At 46.9% G+C, this 19,486-nt stretch overlaps 1 protein-coding gene across 14 annotated transcripts in view; it reads left to right on the top strand.

Annotated features, from left to right (window-relative positions):
- Nucleotides 1-19,486, top strand: part of LOC144804990 (V-type proton ATPase 116 kDa subunit a 4-like) — a 6,844,636-nt gene that overhangs the window by 5,458,566 nt on the left and 1,366,584 nt on the right. For all 14 annotated transcript variants that reach the window (XM_078671938.1, XM_078672103.1, XM_078672267.1 and 11 more), the window contains one exon: nt 103-216. In XM_078671938.1, coding sequence (XP_078528064.1) covers nt 103-216 — 114 coding nt within the window. The remainder of the gene's footprint in view (nt 1-102; nt 217-19,486) is intronic.

A 19,486-nucleotide genomic window follows, 5' to 3' on the forward strand; every position in this document is an offset into this window, starting at 1 on the left:
CCAGAAGAGGTGAGATTCTGTAGTTTAGTTTTCATAAATTAATAATTTCACATTTTCAGTCTAAATTTAAACCCAGAATTTGAATTTCTTTTCTTGAAACAGATTTCATCTTTGGGATATGTGACAGTTGATCCTGACGCTTTTTGGTATCCCAAGCCAAAAAGCACTTCTACTAATAGAGACCTACATGATGTTTACAAGACGGCTGAGGAGAAGGTAAAAGAACAGTCAAAGCAGAATTATATATATTTTATCTTGGAAAATACGTGTTTAGGTATTTAGATACTTGTGAGTGGAAAGGTAATACATTTTTGACGATACTTCTAAATTATATTTTTTCGAGAGTACATAATTTTAGGAATGGGTGGTGAGAATATTTGACTGTTGTAAAAACTTGTAATCATGCTTGTTAATGATATATAAAATATAGTTTTCTTGATTTTATGCAACAGCATACTTTCCGTATTAGGCAATGTAAGAAACTGCCTCTATATATACTACACCAAAATGAAGTATACTGTGTATATAGTCCCAGTGTCCCCAGAGGTAGGCAGAGGTTAAAGTTAGATAGAACCTTACTTTCTAAAGTGGTACCTTGGTCGGGCAGTAAGGCAGTATCAAAGGATAGTGTTAAGCATTTGATGTACACACTCAGTCAGCAGATGAATTCACACACTCAAGAACTGAACTCTAGGTCAATTGTTTTTGTATAAAAAATATACTGTTGTTTATTTTTAGAACCAAGAAAGCCTGGAACAGGTAATCATTAAATACTTTTCAGTCACAAGTTACTGGATATAGAACTGTTTGAAAGAAGCAATAGGAATGGTACTTTGTTTGATTTACACGGAAGCAGTAGTATGCAACACTTAGCAAATACAGTACATTTGAATGAATAGGCTTTTTCAATGAATTGCAGGTAAGTTACTTTTACGTTACTTTTTCTACCTCAGTGCTGGATGCCTAGATTCAGCACTGGAACCCTGAGAGGAAGTCAAATCAGAAGCGCAACTATGGAAAGAACTACATGCGGTTGAAAAAACAACAAGGAAAGAGCCACAATCAAAAAACTGGAGCGTGTTCTTAAAGACGTGACCCAGAACAGCAGTCATCACATTTACGATTTTCAAAGAGAGAATCAAAACGGAAATCAGAAAATAAACCGACAAAGAGAGCAAAAGCCACCTGCAAGCCGTGAGTCTTTATAAACAGACAGCAGAAGTGTCTTATAACTGGAAAACGACAATAGCCCAGAGAAAGACCTTCTTTGAAAATACACAGGTCCAATCCTGAAGGTCGAAATGCGTTGGCACATCACCCTACCCATTCACTCACCTATCCACAACCTAAGGTTAAGAGTATCACTATCGTTGAGTCAACGGAAGAAAAAAGAGAATTAGTGCAACCAACATATAATGTTTGGAACTTTGAGAAGAAATACAAAAGTGTTCTCTGACCTTAACACCTATTCACTATGTCACCTGGACCACAGAAAAAGATAAAATATCGAGGCTAAGTAGTGTATATCCCGATAAATAAGGACAATGTAGTAGGACTTTATGGCACTAATGTAATGTCATAGTAAAAATGTTTGTTGTTTGGTTATGCACTGTAGATAATTTATTTTCACAACTGTATATCAAGCTATGAGTATATATAAGAATATAGTGTACAATATGTTTGGAAAAAGAAAAGAAAAGAAAACAATTTTGAAGTAAAAATATTTTTCTAAAATGAAGAGTTATTGATTACATATTATGTATGTTCATAAAATGCTATAAGGATATGTTTGTGCACCGATCCATGTGATAAGGAATATAGGTAGGGAAAATGAAGGCCCTGCTTTTGAAAGAATTGTATGAATCAATGGTACTAGAGGTAACCAGTTATAATCAATATATATGCGACTCTAGGGTCCTTAAATGAATCAATTCCCATACTTATACACTAGATTCAGCACTGGGACATGTCCTGCAAACAGGTGAGAAAACACGTTTTGGTTATTTGTGCGATTTTAAAGGAATATCTCTAGTTTTCAAAACTCCACATAGTCGTTTTTTGAAGGGAAAATTGTCAATGTTATCCTATGGAGGAAAAACAGGTTATCGGTTTGCAGGTAAGTAAACAAATGTGGAAGTTAAAGTTCTGGGGTTAGACTCAGGGGTCTCCCAGGGTCAGTGATGCACTGTTGTTGCACTCTCAGCTGCACTAGTGCAGCCGGGTGCAGGGTGCTATTTTGAATTCGGGTGCCCTGTTGGTTTCAATGAAGAACCTCCGGGACAAAGAAACACTGCAGGCTTGGGGAGAGGGTGTTCCAGGTGCGACCACCCCTTTGAGGGGTAAGTTGGGGTGTTGAGGGTTCAATCAATCAATCATAGCATTTGTAAAGCGCACTACATACCCATGCTGCTACGGTTCGAAGAGCTAGGTCCTGAGGAGTCTCCTGAAGGTTAGAAGGTCTTTGGTCTGCCATAGGCGTATGGGGAGGGTGTTCCACGTCTTGGTGGCGAGGTGGGAGAATGATCTGCCGCCGGCGGTCACTCTTCAGATGCGGGGGACGGTGGCGAGGGCATGGTCTGCGGAGCGGAGCTGGCGGGCGGGGTTGTAGAGGCCGAGTCGTCTGTTGAGGTGCGCTGGTCCGGTGTCGTGGAGTGCCTTGTGTATGTGGGTGAGGGTTGCCTAGGCACCGTTGATTTGGGCGCACAAGGCCGTGGGGCGTCGGGTACAGGGGTGCCTTTGGACGTCGAATTTTCTTACCTGCTCTGGTCGTGGTGGGGGGGTCCTCTGTATTGAGGCTGCAGGCATCGTCTGGAGGCTTGAGGCAGGTCAGGGGTTGCCGTATCTCAGGTCAGGCTCACCAGGGGGACCTCCTTGTGGTATTTTTCCACTCGAGCTCAGGCCAGGTTCGACGGGTGGAGAGTGGGCTGGATTCATGGTTTCTGGTTGGCACCAGAAGCTGCAGTTCAAACAAGTCCGGTGTTCACGGGAGAAATAGTCTGGAAAGTGAAGGCAGGCAGGTCCTCCAGGGTTTTTGAGGCTGCTGGCTGCTGGACACGCCGGAGGTTTTTGCAGGAGCAGGTTTCGAGAGGAGACAGGCCTGTAGGGCTGGGGCTAAGTCAGTGGGCGTCTTCTTCTTATTAGCTCTGCACAGCTTTTCATCCTTCTTCATATCTTCTTATCTTTTTGTTGCGGGATCTGAGGAAGGAAGGTTCAGGGTGCCCCTAAATACTAAATTTAGGGGTGTTACAGGTAGGTAAAGGGCAGGGACCAATGGGTATCTTCCCCGGGGTGGGTACACCCTCTATTCTGCCACTCTCCAGTGGGAGGGGGGCAGAAGCCTGTCCCTGGTTGGCTAGGTCCCCCCATCCTCAAGATGGCGGGTACTCGAGGTTGTGCTTCACCTCGCCTCCCCCACCTTGGGGGTGGAGGTGGCAGAGGTGAGCACACCTCTCTTCCTCACTTGTTTTTCCCACTGGTCCTCCCACCCAAAGTGGGGGGTAGAACCAGTGGCGACCAGTTGCTGTAAGCAGAAAATGGTCTGGAGAGGCTCACAAATGTGGTATGCCTTTGAAGCTTCTCCTTTGTGAACCCTGCCCATCCTGGCGGAGGAGGCTTGGCACCTCGTCCCAGGATGTGCATTGTTTTAGGCCCCCGAGAGCAGCAAGCTCTCGACCCAGGGGGCCTGAAACATGTCTGGTGGTGGCAGCCTAGTCAGCCACTCAGTCAGGTCACTAGAGATTGGTCGAGTTAAGGGGGGATCTCTAAGATGCCCTCTGTGGTGCATTTTACATTAAATCCCACACTGGCATCTGTGTGGGTTTAATGTGCTGAGAAGTTTGATACCAAGCTTCCCAGTCTTCACTGTAGCCATTATGGTGCCACAGAGTTCATAATATCAGCCTCCCAGAACCATATACTCTTAATGGCAGCACTGCACTTACAGCGCCCAGGAATGGACTTGGGTACTGTAGGGGTACAGGGCTCATGCACCTGTACCCTTACCACTGGCATAGGGCACCCAGCTAGAGGGGTGACTGATGTATGCCAGGGCAGTGGTTTGTGGGCATGGCACACAGGGATGTGTGCCATGTCGACTCTTCACTTTGTTCTGCACCAAGACAAACCGCCTGCAAAGGCAGTGTGTGAGTGTCAGGGTACAGGGCCTCTAAGGGTGGCACAATAAGTGCTGCCGCCCTTAGAGGCTTTCTCTGGTCACAGTGCCCTGGGCCCTTTGGTACCATTTACCAGGGGCTGACATGTGGCCAGAGATGCCATTAAAAAGTGGAGGAATACCATGCAAGAAAGAGGGCACTGTCTCACACAGTCCCCCACAAACGAAAGATGATGAGACTAACCTTGCCCTAGAGAATCTTCATTGTCTACGTGGAAGAACCTGGAAAGTCCATCTGCATTGGCATGGGCAGTCCCAGGTCTGAGTTCCACTTCAGAGTTCATTCCCTGTAGGGAGATGGACCACCTCAACAGTTAAGTATTTTCTACTTTTATTTGCATTAGCCATCTGAGAGGTCTGTGATCAGTTTGAACTAGGAAGTGAGTATCAAACAAGTATGGTCTCAACTTCTTCAGGGACCAACGACAGCAAAGGACTCCCTCTCAATGGCACTCCAACGCTGCTTCCTGGGGAGAAGCCTTCTGCTTATAAAAGCAACAGGTTGGTCTTACTCTTCATCATTGGTCTGGGATAGGACAGCTTCTATCCTTAGCTCAGAGGCATCAGTCTAGACTATGAACAACTTGGCATAATCCAATCTGGAGCCTTCAGAATTGGTGCTGAGCACATTGCTTCTTTCAGGGTTTCAAAAGCCTTTTGGCAACTAACTGTCCAGTTAACCTTTTTGGCCATTTTCTTGGAGGTGAGTTCTGTGAGGGGGGACACAATGGACCCATATCCCTTCACAAACCTCCTGTAGTACCCAGTCAAGCCAAGGAATGCCCTTACTTGGGTCTGGGTTGTTGAAGCTGCCCAGTCCAGGATGGCCTGGATCTTGGGCTGTAAGGGCTGTACCTGGCCTCCACCAACAAGGTGGCCCAAGTACACCACAGTGCCCTGCCCTATCTGGCATTTGGATGCCTTGATAGTTAGGCCTCCAGTTTGCAGGGCTTTTAAACCTTCCCTAGGTGGATCAGGTGATCCTGCCAGGTGGAACTAAAGACAGCAATATCATCAAGATAAACTGCACTAAAGGACTCCAACCCAGCAAGGACTTGATTCACCAACCTCTGGAAGGTGGCAGGGGCATTCTTTAAACCAAAGGGCATAACTGTGAACTGATAGTGCCCATCAGGTGTGGAGAATGCGTTTTTCTCTTTTGCTCCCTTGGCCATGCCAATCTGCCAGTACCCTGCAGTTAAGTCAAAGGTACTTAGAAATTTGGCTGCCCTGAATTCGTCTATTAACTCATCTGCTCTTGGGATAGGATGAGCATCTGTCTTGGTGACAGAGTTGAGCCCTCTATATTCTACACAGAACCTAATTTCTCTCTTTCCACCCTGTCGGTGAGGTTTGGGGAATAGAACCACTGGGCTGGCCCAGGGGCTCTCAGAGGGTTTAATAACCCCTAACTCCAGCATCTTGCTGACTTCAGCTTTGATGCTTTCCTTGACTTGGCCTGACTGTCAATAGATTTTGTTTTTGACAGGTGCACTGTCACCAATGCCAACTTCCTGGGTCCACCAATTTGTCAGAGCAGGGGTCAGGGAAAAGAGCTTAGCATACTGTTGCAAGACTTGTTTGCAGCCAGTCTGCTGTTGGGCAGAGAGGGTGTCTGAAAAGACAACTCCATCTACTGATCCATTTTTTGGGCTGTAGGAGAGGAGGTCAGGGAGAGGTTCACTCTCTGCTTCCTGTTCCTCATCGTTCACCATCAGCATGGTGATGTCAGCCCTGTCCTTGTAGAGCATGAGGCGGTTCACATGGATAACCTTTTGGGTGTCCTGCTTCTGCCCAGGACAACTAAGTAGGTGAACTCACTCTTTTTCTCTAGGATAGGGTAAGGGCCACTCCATCTGTCCTGGAGTGTGCTTGGTGCCACTGGCTCCAAAACCATACCTGTTGCCCAGGTTGAAATTCAACCAGTGCAGCTTTGTGGTCATACCTGTGCTTCTGAAGCTCCTGGCTAGCCTCAAGATTCTTGGACGCCTTTTCCATGTACTTAGCCATTCTGGACCTTAGGCCAAGCACATAGTCCACAATATCTTGTTTGGGTTATTGTAGAGGCCTCTCCCAACCCTCTTTTACAAGACAGAGTGGTCCCCTCACAGGATGGCCAAACATAAGTTCAAAGGGGAAAAACCCTACTCCTTTCTGTGGCACTTCTCTGTTAGCGTAAAGAAGGCCTGGTAAGAGGACACCCCATCTCCTTTAGAGTTTTTCAGGGAGCCCCATAATCATGCCTTTCAATGTCTTATGGAATCTCTTAACAAGGCCATTGGTTTGTGGGTGATAGGGTGTAGTAAACTTGTACCACACTCCACAGTCTTTCCACATGCTTGAGGTAAGCTGACATGAAGTTGGAATCTCGGTCTGAAATCACCCCCTTAGTAAACCCTACCCTGGTGAAGACACCAATGAGGGCCTTGGCTACTGCAGGAGCTGTAGTAGTCCTAAGTGGAATTGCTTAAGGGTACCTAGTGGCATGATCCCCTACCACTAGAATTAATTTATTTCCTGAGGCTGTGGGAGGTTCAAGTGGACCCACTATATCCACACCTATCCTTTCAAAGAGAACCCCCACCACAGGCAGAGGTATCACGGGGGCCTTTGGGTGGCCACCTGTCTTGCCACTGGCTTGACAGGTAACACAGGAGCTGACAAACTCCTTCACCATTTGGTTCATCTGGTGCCAGTAAAAGTGGCTAACTAGCCTTTCCCAAGTCTTGGTTTGGCCCAGATTCCAGCTAGGGGGATGTCATGGGCTAAAGTTAATAGGAACTCCCTGTACTTCTGTGGCACTACCACTCTCCTGGTGGCTCTAGGATTGGGGTATCTTGCCTCAGTGTACAGTAATCCCTCTTCCCAATAAACTATGTGGGTACCAAGAACATCTCCCTTTGCTTCAGAAACAGCTTGCTGCCTCAGGCTTTCAAGAGGAGTGGGACAGTCCTGATGACCCTGGCACAGCTCTTTCCTAGAGAGTCCCCCTGGGCCCAAGAGTTCAACCTGGTAAGGGTCAAGCTCAAAAGGCTTCTTACCATTTATCTTGGTAGTTTGGGCCATTCTTTCAGGCTCCAACGCTATTTTTTCACCCTGCCTTTTGCTCTGTGCTCTTGTGTTTACACACACCAATTCATGGATATCCAACATTCCTGCTTGGGTTTTTAGTTCAACCTCAGCCCAGGCTGAGGTTTACAGGCCATTGCCAAGCAGACATGCTGCTGGTAGCTTTGGAGAGACCACTACCTGTTTCAGGCCAGCAACCCCCCCAGTCTAATGTCACCATAGCCATGGCTTGATTAGTGGTAACACTGTCAGCATTTGTGACTGGGTAAGTACGCCCAATCAAATATTGCTCAGGGGTGCACAAGTTGCGGGGCGTCGGGTGCAGGAGTGCCTTTGGACGTCGGATTTTCTAACCCGCTCTGGTCGCGCTAGGGGGTGCTCTGGATTGAGTCTGCAGGCATCGTCTGGAGGCTTAAGACAGGTCAGAGGTTGCCGGATCTCTGGTCAGGATCGCTGGAGCGACCTCCTCGTGGTATTTTTCCACTCGAGCTCGGGCCACGTTTGGCAGGTGCGGAGGGGGCTGGATTTGCGGTTCTGGTTGGCACCAGAAGCTGCAGTTCAAACACATCCGGTGTTTACAGGAGAAACAGTCTCGAAAGCGAATGCAGGCAGGGCCTCCGGGGTTTTTGAGGTTGCTGGCTGCAAGACATGCCGGAGGTTTTTGCAGGAGCAGGTTTAAGGGGAGACAGGCCTGTAGGGCTGGGGCCAAGTCAGTGGGTGTCATCCTCTTGTTAGCTCTGCACAGATTTCGTCCTTCTTCCTATATTCTTTTCTTGTTGTTGCTGGATCTGAGGAAGGAAGGTTCAGGGTGCCCCTGAATACTACATTATAGGGTGTTACAGGTAGGTAAAGAGCAGGGACCAATGGGTACCTTCCCTGGGGTGGGTACACCCCCTATTCTGCCACTCTGCAGTGGGAGGGGGCAGGAGCCTGTCTCTGGTTGGCTGGATCCCCCCATCCTCAAGATGGTGGGGACTCAAGGTTGTGCTTCACCTCGCCTCCCCCACTATGGGGATGGAGTTGGCAGAGGTGGGAACATCTCTCTTCCTCACTTGTTTTTGCCGCCGATCCACGCACACAAAGTGGGGGGTAGAAACAGTGGCAACCAGTTGCTGAAAGCAGCAAATGGTCTGGAGAGGCTCACAAAGGTGGCATGCCGTTGAAGTGTCTCCTTCATGAACCCTGCCCATCCTGGGGGGGGGAGGCTTGGCACCTCGTCCCATGATGTACATTGTTTCAGGCCCCCAAGAGCAGCAAGCTGTTGACCCAGGGGTTCATAAGCATGTCTGGTGGTGGCAGCCTAGGTAGCCACTCAGTCAGGTCACTAGAGATTGGTCTAGTTTCTGGGGGCATCTCTAAGATGCCCTCTGTGGTGCATATTACATTAAATCTAACACTGGCATCAGTGTGGTTTTAATGTGCTGAGATGTTTGATCTCAAGCTTTCCAGTCTTCAGTGTAGCCATTATGGTGCTGCGGAGTTCCTTATGACAACCTCCCAGTGCCATATACTCTTAATGGCAGCACTGTACTTACAATGCCCAAGAATGGTCTTGGGCACTGTAGGGGTACAGGGCTCATGCGCCTGTAACCTCACCACTGGCATAGTGCACCCAGCTAGAGGGGTGGATGATCTAGGCCAGGGCAGTGGGAAGTAGGAATGGCACCCAGGAATGGACCTGGGTACTGTAGGGGTAAAGGGCTCATGCACCTGTACCCTCACCACTGGCATAGGGCACCCAGCTAGAAGGGTGACTGATGTATGCCAGGGCAGTGGTTTGTGGGCATGGCACACAGGGATGTGTGCCATGTCGACTCTTCACTTTGTTCTGCACCAAGACAAGCCGCCTGCAAAGGCAGTGTGTGAGTGTCAGGGTACAGGGCGTCTAAGGGTGGCACAATAAGTGCTGCAGCCCTTAGAGGCTTTCTCTGGTCACATGGCCCTGGGTACCTATGGTACCATTTACTAGGTGCTGGCATGTGGCAAGAGATGCCAATTAGGTTTAGGTTTTATTAATGCATTTTTAGGGAAGGCACATAGGCCCTGGGTACCTGATTAGCAGGAGCCCAGGGCACACTCAATCAAATAACATCAGCAATTCAGCAAAAAGTGGGGGCATACCATGCAAGAAAGAGGGCACTTTCTCACAGGCATGTAATGTCCAATGCAAAGGAAACCTGCTTTGGTCTTGTAAGGGAACTTAGCCACTCGATCTTGTGAGCCCCAGATGGACGTGGGAGAATTAAAGACACCTTCCAGACATATTTGTTCCAGTCCTGTGGGCAGAAAAAAGGGAAACGGCCCTACTGATGTGTATCTGTCATTTCCTCTTACTGTCCTATGGTAATAGACGTTACTGCACTGCAGATGAGTAGTCAAAACTCCTGTTTGTATGTAATGCTTTAATTATAGCTTGAATGAGCATCATGTGTTACTTTAGAGGGTGTTCTACATGATTAAGTCCACATACACTATGAATTAAAGAAAAAAAGTCAGTGTCACGTTTGTTGTATAATTTATGTAAGTAATTTAAAAACTGTATTTACATGCTCAACCTGTAGGGCAAATACAATTATAAACAACAGAACAAATATGTATTCAAATGTTTAAAAGTAAGTAAATGCCATTTTAATATTCATCCAACATTATATTATGGGCAATAATTGTGAAGACAGAGCATTTTCTAGGTCCCCCTGTATAATCAGAGGAAGACTACACTTCAAACAAGGTCCAAAGGGCCAGAAACACTGACACTTTAATAGGCTGACAGCATGGGAAAAAGACCCATGCTATAGCCAAACAAAAGATGCACTTTGCTCCTCATTGCCTTTAGAGGCCACCTTACCTCAGATTTCTACTCCACATCATGTAAAAAAGACGCCTTCAGCCTTCCTAGCTTTAATTTAAAGATGGATTGTTTTCACTTCTCCCAGAGTTTTATGCCTTTAAACTTTAGCCCAGTTTAAAATGGAATGTTCTTCCAAGAAAGAGATTTTCAGAGACCTTAATTCCTGTCAGAAGAACAAACTCTTCATTGAAGATCTCCACAATGTAGGAAAGTGTTCCCTTTTGACATGGTCACCCCCGCTTTTTGTCCACTGGTACTGATGTTCTTGACTGGAATGGCACTGGGTTTCTGCCAAACATGCCCCAGTGCCCTTTCCCTAAAACCTGCAACATGCTCAATTGCATCACATTTGGCAAGGAATTTGTCACCCTTGTTAGACCCTGGTGAATAGTAGCTATTGCATCAAGGGCAAGGGTACTAAGGAGGGACCTTATGCACTGGAGCATATATTATGTCACCCAAAGGTATCCCCCCAAAAAACTGAATGCAGACTGGTGTTGCAAGATGTGTGAAAGGGTGCAAGTCCCTCTGGAAACATAACATTGCACATTCTCTTGGAGCAATGCCCATGTACAATGCATGTCTTAGCCCTACAGCAGGACTTAGAGTCCTAAGGCAGGGTGAATTATATTACATGTGAGGGCACATCTGAATGAGCAGATATTCCCCTGTAATTCCTAGTTCCATTACGAAGACATTGACAAGGGATCAGGAAGCCATCTTACGTATATGAACTGAGCACTGGTCATTACGAGTCAACCAGCCACATAATGGTTTTACTGAAAATAATGGTGTTTGATATGAAACACCTTGTCTCAGTAAATCCATACTGATGCCAGTATCTGATTTATTGTGACATGCACCAAGAGGGCACTTCAGAGGTGCCTCCTGAACCCTACTAGTCCTTTAATGCGATGGCTGACTATCGTCCAGCCTGCCACCACAGACATGTTCCTGACCCCTATTGGTAAGAACTGACGCTCTCAGATGCCAGAAACAATGCCTGCTCCAGAGGAAGGTAGTAATACCTCTTCCAGCAGGATAGATAATGATTTAGCATATCAAAGCCAGACACTTCAAGCTTCTGCTACCTTAGATATGTAACAACGGCTGCCCCCAAGACCTGGAGAATTTCACCTTGTTGGACTTGGCCCTTCTGGCAGGTTCACCCGCAGCTGGTTTTGGAGCACTTTGTTTTGCTCAGCCCCTCTTCCCATTCACTGGCCAGGCTAGGGTCATCAGTCGCACCACAGGGGGCGGAGCCAGCATTCGGTGGGGAAAGCCCAACCCTATTCAGGTCCCAGGTGCACTCCTCCCTCACATCAGTCATGCAGATCTCTCCACTCACCACCGGGGCAGACCCATCCTGACTCCTGGAGCCAGGCTCACCAGCCAGCTCCATCCAATCACAAGCCAGACAGCCAATTCACATAAATTACACAGACAGGCCAACTTCTAGAAGTGGCACTTTCACATTAGACACAATAATGCCGCACATATCATCGCACAGCATTTAACCACCCGAGTCCGCACATACCAAACTCGCACCTGCACTCCCCACGCATCAGGAACTACCAGGGACACACATTCCCCATGCATTCCTATGGGAGGGCAGGCCAACCTCACCACACGCACACACTTTACCCTGGGACACAGTGGTAAAGTGCGCAGAAGCCAAAAATCACTAACACCAGGTCACAATTAAAAGCAAAAAGTTTCGGGGTGAACCTGCCAGAAGGGCCAAGTCCAACACACCCCCTGCCCTGGGGCTTATTTGGCACCCGAGCAGGAGGGAAATTAGACAGTGACTAGGCGTGTTGCACTTTCAGGCTACGCACACTCCTAAGGTGGCCCACCTGAAGTGGACAGCCACAAAAGGGTTTCACCGTTTTGAATGTGATGAAACTAGGAACTCTGGGTAATGAATTTGACCACTCTCCACAGGAAGAGGTCATATAGGGGGTGTAGTCACCCCAGGGGTAAGTAGTCTATTGGCTACTAGCCTACACACCCCTAAATGCCATAAATGCAGTATTTAGGGGCCCCTTGACACCAGGAAATCAAATTAATCTACCTGGTTGCAGAAAGACAAAAAAGAACAGTCAATGTGCGAACTGAGGACTTACCTGAGTGGAGTGGTGTGGCTCACTGGTTAGAGGCGGCAGACTCGGAAGCAGAGGACGGCCCGGGACCAGGGTTCAATTCCCAACGCGGCAGGGTCATGGACCAGGGTCAGCAGACTCGATAATTCTCGCTTCGGTGCCTACTCTAACTAGGGATCACACTCGGCAACTCTGGGCATTAGCTTGCCTCATCTCCACAACGGCCCCCCACATACACCGGGGATGCCTGGTTTCACCTTGGAGATACCCAGCAGGGATCATCTCACAGGGAAAGCCAGGACGGGTTCCCCAGTGGTCTACAGTGCTGGGATGCCCCATTGCTGGGGTAGCCATGCGCTTTACAAGACAACCTAACATAACCCTGAACTTGGCGCCTTTCCCTGCCTTGCTGGTGGAACCTTGGCCATTGTACGGGCCCGTCTCACCCAAAAGCTGTGAATCCTCCTAAGTTTTGACAGGACTGTCCAGCTTTTCACCAACTACAGAGTTTCTCCCTTGGGGTTGAGGAGCCATCCCCCTGCATTGGCAGGCACCTACCGCACCTGCCCGGTTGTTCGTTTTGCTGACCATCAGGCCTGAAGAGGAAGCATATCACCAGGAAGATGTCATCATGGTTCCAAGGGGTCAGCCCCAACTCTCTTGCAAATGTTGAGATGCCAGTCCCTCCAGGAGAGTTCCAGCACAAAACCCCTGCGTACTGGAGCATTTGCCGCAACCAAGGCTTGTTGAGTGTCCAACTCGGACACACCGCTGCCAAGCTGACCTGCCATCGAGGGTCTTCAGGAACAATGAGGCCTACACTGAGAGTGGCCTGGCTGTCTTGTTTTCTCTCCCTCTCCAGGTTTACCCTGGAACCATGAGAGCCTCCAAATCAAGTGGCCAGCTAGTACAAAAACCCTTGAACCTGAGCCCCAGATCACGTAAAGCAACTATGTCTCCTTGCTCCAGAGACCCTCAAGAGCTGAGCCCTCCCTTTGAGTTTTGCCAGACTTATCCACAAGTAGCCACTCGTAGCCTTTCTTTTTGTAGGTTTCCTTCCATTGACTTTAATGTGTGGTGCTTGAGGCTACCAAAACAACCAATACCTCTGCACCTGGACACACCAGGGCAGGTAAAACTGAACCGCTGTTAGTCTCTCAGATCGGGGGTGGATCAAATTTTTTATCCCGCCGGCGGAACTGGAGGAATTACTGTTGTAAGGCGGAATTACTAATAAATTCCGCCTCTCCTCCTGCGGAATTAATCGGTACTGAAATCCCAACTCCCAAGTCCCATTGTCACCTGAAGGAAAATCAAGTGAAAGTGTGAAGGGACTTGACTAAAGTACAACAGTAAACACCAGAGAGGGATTCTTGTCTCCAGTAGATGCAAGTCCTGCGAGAGAGGACATAATAGCTACGAGCGCATTCGCTTTTTGAATGATTGCAGGCCCGAGTACAAGGCGGAAGGGTTTGTATTCACAGACCTGCAGCTTTGCGTTTGTGTTCCTTGGGTTAAAACTGCTCCTCTCCCACTGTGGCAAATCTTGGGGGACAGGATGTGATTTTGGAGACTTAGGCATAGAGAGGACCTTTGAGACTTGCATTGAATTGCATCTTTTGGCTATTGACTTGCCTCTGGATGTAAAACATGCATTTGATGTCTTCTACTGCAGATTCATGTCCTTTTCCATCTTCACGAGCGACCTGCGCCTGTCGAATTGTATATGTTGCATTCTTATCATTCTTTTCTGTTGCTTCTTTATGTCACACTCTTAGAATTTCTAGAGCTGCTTTTCATTTCTGCTGTTCAGTGTTCTGGAATCACTAAACGGCCGTTCTCTGTTAGCTTTTTCCCTGTATGAACGTACTATGCTGCTGCTCAATAAAACTGCTAAAACCACCTACCTCCTGGACCTACCCGTCTTTACAGTATAGTTATATTTTGGAGCTGTTGTCCCTTTCCATTCAGCAGCAGTGAGTGAAGCATCCACCATCGATGCCTTAAGCATGCCGTGATTCTACAAAGCACTTCCTATTCTCCAGAACGACTCCACCGATTCCAAAATAGCATCACAGCTGCAGACTAAAAGGGTTGCTTGTCTGTACAGGAGGCAGCCAACGTCAGCCATCAGTGCCCCCCGTCAGCTGCTTCAGTTTCCTATCCGTGGAAGTAAACTTCAATGGTTTCAATAGTATTCAGTAAAACCTTCTCTGTTTCTCACTGGAGCAGATCGCTTGCTAACAAAGGGGTCAATATTAACCCTGGGCGGACAACTACGCTACGCTCGCATAGTTTGCGAAGTTTGCGCTACTTCGCACTATGCAAATTGCATGTAGCACAGTGCAAACACGCGTAGCGTAGCGGTCAATTTTTGCTTGCTCAGGTCCTCTATGTCAAGTTGGCGACCACGAGTGAGCAAAATGACACCCCGGAGAGACTTTTTCCTCATTTGCCATCACGAGCGTGGAAAATAAACCTCCCTTGCGAGATTCTCAACGCGAGGAGGTCAGGTTTCTCATTGCGAGTGGTCGTGTATGCTCGCGACCACTCGTGAAGAGAAACTACCAGTCCGCCTTGAGAAAGCTGCTGTTCGAGTAAAAATCTACTTGAGCGGAGGAAAATGACAGCTCGCACTGTGCAAGATGCTGTTTTCAATGATTGCACCATGCGGACAAGCATCCAGCACTGTGCAATCATCGCTTACAGCTCACTACGCAGTTCGCTTAGCGCTACGCATAGCTCGCGTAGTGCGAAGTGCACTTTGTGTAGCTTCGCGTAGCGCTACTTCGCGAACTATGCCCAGGGTTAGTCAATATACCATAACACCCTTTAAACCTTGTCGCAGGTCAGAAACTCATTTGACTTAAGTAGCACAGGTGCAACATGGAGGTAGTGGATTTTTGGCAATTTTATTTTCAATGCGTTTTTTTTTTAAATAGTAAGCCGACTTTGAAGCGTCGCATTCATTTCGCAAACTCCTTACATTATGTTTCCGAGGAAGAATACTCATCATATACCCAATAACGCATCTTGACAACAGTTAGTATCTATGTTTCATGCCCTTATGGCATTCCATTTTAGTTCTTCAGCTTTTCTGTTAGGAATAATTTACAAGTGCGCTTTAGCCCAACAGATGGAAATCAAGAGTACAAATGCCCAGAACTGCGCTGTGTTATGAAATGGACGTTTAGAACTCGAGTCAAAAGGTTACAGTGAGCCGAACGCCGCTGAATCTCACAGAGTGTTTCTGCAACTCCACCCATGGACTATAACTCCGCAGATTCTACCCACCCACTACAGTCTGGACCTTGGCCCCTAACCACCTCAAGTGCTTAAAGTCACCGTCAAGAAACGTTCTCAAGTATATATATGCAGTATGTGTTTCTCCTATTCGATAACATTACCACATTTGAGGCTCATACCTCAGAAAATGTTTATTCAACTATTTTACTATGTTACTGTAAAAACAGATCAGGTGACGAGGGGTAGGTGACAGAGGAGGCTACACGGGATTGACCAAATATCTGATGGTTTAATCCGCTGTATAACCCGCCGGATACTGTTTTTGTCTGTATACCTAACCAATTAGGTAGATGCAGCCCAACACAGGTATCACACAGGAAACACCAATTTTTCTGTGAGCTAACTACACTTGAATGTATTCTAAATATTAGACACTAACCATACAGACGTAGACAGTCGATACCTTAGATACACTTTCTACTTATAGGTTCTGAAGAATCGCTAGCCATTGCACGAGAGCGAGAAACATGTCGACCGACTATAGCACACACCAAACCGTGACTCGTGAATTGGAAGCATAATATTCCAGCGAGTACCGCATAGTTTTGATTTTAATTAGAGCAGGGGGCCCCCAGAATAAAGTCATTCCTGGTACTCCTAGCTTTATTTTAATCCACACTTACACGTCTACGCACTTCTGGCCCCGCACCTGCACTTCATCTAAACGGCAGTTGGATAAAAGATCTCCGCCAAAGAGCCCCTCTTTGAGGTGACGCCCGTTGGGTATTGCACCGCCGACCCAACGAGGAGCAAGCCCAGATGATGAAGCATGACACCTGAAAGGGTGTGTGAGGGCATTACATCCAACAAAATGGATGCCCAATCGTAGGACTCCACGAGGCCCTACAACATCCTGTACACCACAGGGACACGTACATTCCTTAACCCCTTCGACGCTCATGACGAGCTGGGCTCGTCATGAGGTAGCCTCCTCGCACGCTCATGACGAGCCCAGCTCGTCATGAATGATGGGTTTTTGAAAATCCCAGCGCAGGAAGGGAAAATGTGCCGCGAGGATGTGGTTAAGCTTAGGAACAGCCCAGCCTTTTTGTAATTACACTGTAAAAACGATAACGCCTACAGTACTTACCTGATCACAAAGATATTCGTGTGTAAAATAATATAAAAAACGATGTAATTTTTCTGAATTGATCTCGAGTTTCATTTATTGACTGTGTGCACAACAAATGCTCAACACTCCCCTCTGATAAACCTAAGCTGCTTGACCATACCATGACTAATAGAGCACTCAGGATTATTAAAGTAAGCCCCTATGAACCAATAAGGGTCATCTAGACTTTTTGCATGATGCACCCCTACATTCGAACACTACATAAAAAGCCAGCTCCTACACACAAGGACTGCCTATATTGCCTACATCTGAAATATAAGGCAAAAGATTGTAAAATCTATGGAAAGTTTCCTGAAAAGTCTTTAAATGACCAACAGTGATGACTTTTTAATGGAGAAAACATCTGTTGATGTTTCATCTGTGTGAAATCAATCCTCTCATTCTGGCACTGCCAAAATGATGCTAAAACACCTCTGGGATGAGGGTATCACTGACAAGGTGCATTAATTTCCTCAGTTCATCCATGCAAGGCCTCTAAAATATCTGACAAGAAGCCAAACTGGCCATTTACGGCATATTCTGAGGTGATCCTGCTGCGTGTTCCGCCACTCCTCCAGTAGCTTCGCCGATGTGCCCATCCTTTGCTCTCTTTTTCACAGTGCTATCAACCACAGTACCATCACCAGCACTGTACAGACGCGCTCCATCAGCTGAGGTACTGTAAACAAAGACACTATCAACAACGCCTCTGTCACCTTCGATGACAGCCCAGTCAACTTCAGAACCAGTTAATAACAGGATTGTCAATAACAACCTCCCAAAAATATGAAGAAAGGGGTCCCTTCTTTTTTTCTGCCTTCAGATTCTTTATCTAGCAAAGTACCATTACTTCCACAACCAGAGATTCTTGGCATGTAATATGATTAATGGTTGAAGGCTCCCTTGGCCTGGGAACTAGTTCAATGCAACTCCACATTAAATGTCAGGATGCAGATGAAAGAGAGTAGATTGACAATAAGGACAAGAGCATACAAGATTATCAGGTTACGGAAAATTCTTGTTATACATACTTTAAGGATTGAGATGTGCAATGGCCTGTGGTCATCTGTAATATGACTGTCAAGTTGATGAACTACCAAGTCGCTCTTATCAGGGTACCCCAATGCAGTCAGTTCAGGTAGACTTTATTAATGACATCCATTGCATGTTGAGATTCCCTCCACAGCCACAATAGCTTTCTGTGCAGCCTTTGCCAACACTGCACAGCCTTAGTTACCTCAGCTTGTGCACCTGCCACCCTCACGCAAGAATCCCCTGTTTAGTCACGTAGACTACGATTCAACAAACGAGGAAGAAGTAGAGGTTGATGGCGGCCAGAAAAGTGGTTCTGATGAATGGGATGCTTACATTACACCCACCACAGGAGACTTGCCCCTCCCACCAGTGGATTCCCCTATAAATGATATTCCACTCTGTCAATAGACGACAACGTGTCTAAACATTTCAACTGTCCAGTGACTGACAATGCGATTGGCTGCTTCATGCAGTTTCAGCTTATTATATAATTTCCTCAATCAGGCAGGATTTCCATTGGCTCCCAATACACTAGCAGGGGGCTCTGCATGATGTAATGTACGAGTGTACAATCAGTTTGAGCATCAATTCAATTCGTATTACTCATACAATAGATACAAGTACGCATAAAACATTTATGGCACAGACACAGTGGTATCAGCTATGGTTTCCTATGGGTTGTAACTTTGCTTATTAAATAGTTAGAGTGGTCTACATATTTATTTTTGCCTAGAAGATAGGGATTGCAGTTCTGGATTCGTTACAGTATGTGAGGTCCGCTGGCAGCATCGCATGTGTTGTTATTTTGCCTCTACCCAGTTCCTTGCTACTTGTCTTTTTGTCAATACCAGGGGCAGTGCCATGAGTCTTTGGTTGCATCTAGCCTAGAAGTGCCAGTTTGGGGTCTAATGATGTGGCCTCACCAGTTATTGCTGAAACTGTGTTCCGACCTCTGTCCAGGGCTGAAATATATATGGGGGTATCTCCAGATTAAATGTAAGAAGTCTGCCTCCTCATACCACATTTTAAACAATTAGAGTCAGACGTTAGTGCTCTTTTCCATAGGCTATATTGGGTGTAGTATATTCTATGAAGATAGCGAAAATGTATTATGTGGAGTCTGCTACTGGATGAGAGTGAGGCCTTCTGAGTGAAGCAGTATTCCCAGCCTTCATCACAGGTAAGTGGTAGACCAGGGTGCCCTAGCAGTGGTATTGTAGGTGAGCAAATTAAATCAGGTCTCATTCTCAGTCCAGACTGCACGACTTTGGAACGCTCTCCCCCGAGCCCTGCGTCTCGAACCTCAATACCTCCGGTTTAGGAAACAGCTCAAAACCCACCTCTTCCCACAGTGAATCACTCCTGGCCCTTATCTTGTTCCTTGTTCCGCCCTCCCCGTCCTCTTCCTTGTCCCTCCTTCCCTCCCCCCCTCCCTTGGTCCACTGTACTCAGGAGATAAGATTTTTTAGCGCTGGGATACCTCCGGGTGACTACGCGCTCTACAAAATAAATAAATAAATAAATAAATAAATAAATAAATTCTGCGTTTTTGTCTTTGGCATGCCTGAGTTGTACATTGTGTAGTAAGTATCTCAGATGTATGCCTGCATGTGTGCTGGTGCCTGAGTGTCTGAAGTGGTATGGCATGTGCATTGTCTGTTTCCACTGCTAAGTGTGATATCTAAGGCTGGGTGTGGTAGTAGTAATAGGCGAAGTATGAATGTGTGCTAAAGTAATATAGTGTCATTGATCTCACCTAAGTCTTAGCTTTTTGCCCGCGGAGGCGAGCCTGATCTGTAAGGAGCACAGAATTCGAAAAAATTACTTTGTTAAAGGAATTGGGA

This window comes from Lissotriton helveticus, chromosome 1_1 (assembly GCF_964261635.1).
Source record: "Lissotriton helveticus chromosome 1_1, aLisHel1.1, whole genome shotgun sequence".
NCBI classification, from domain to species: Eukaryota; Metazoa; Chordata; class Amphibia; order Caudata; family Salamandridae; genus Lissotriton; species Lissotriton helveticus.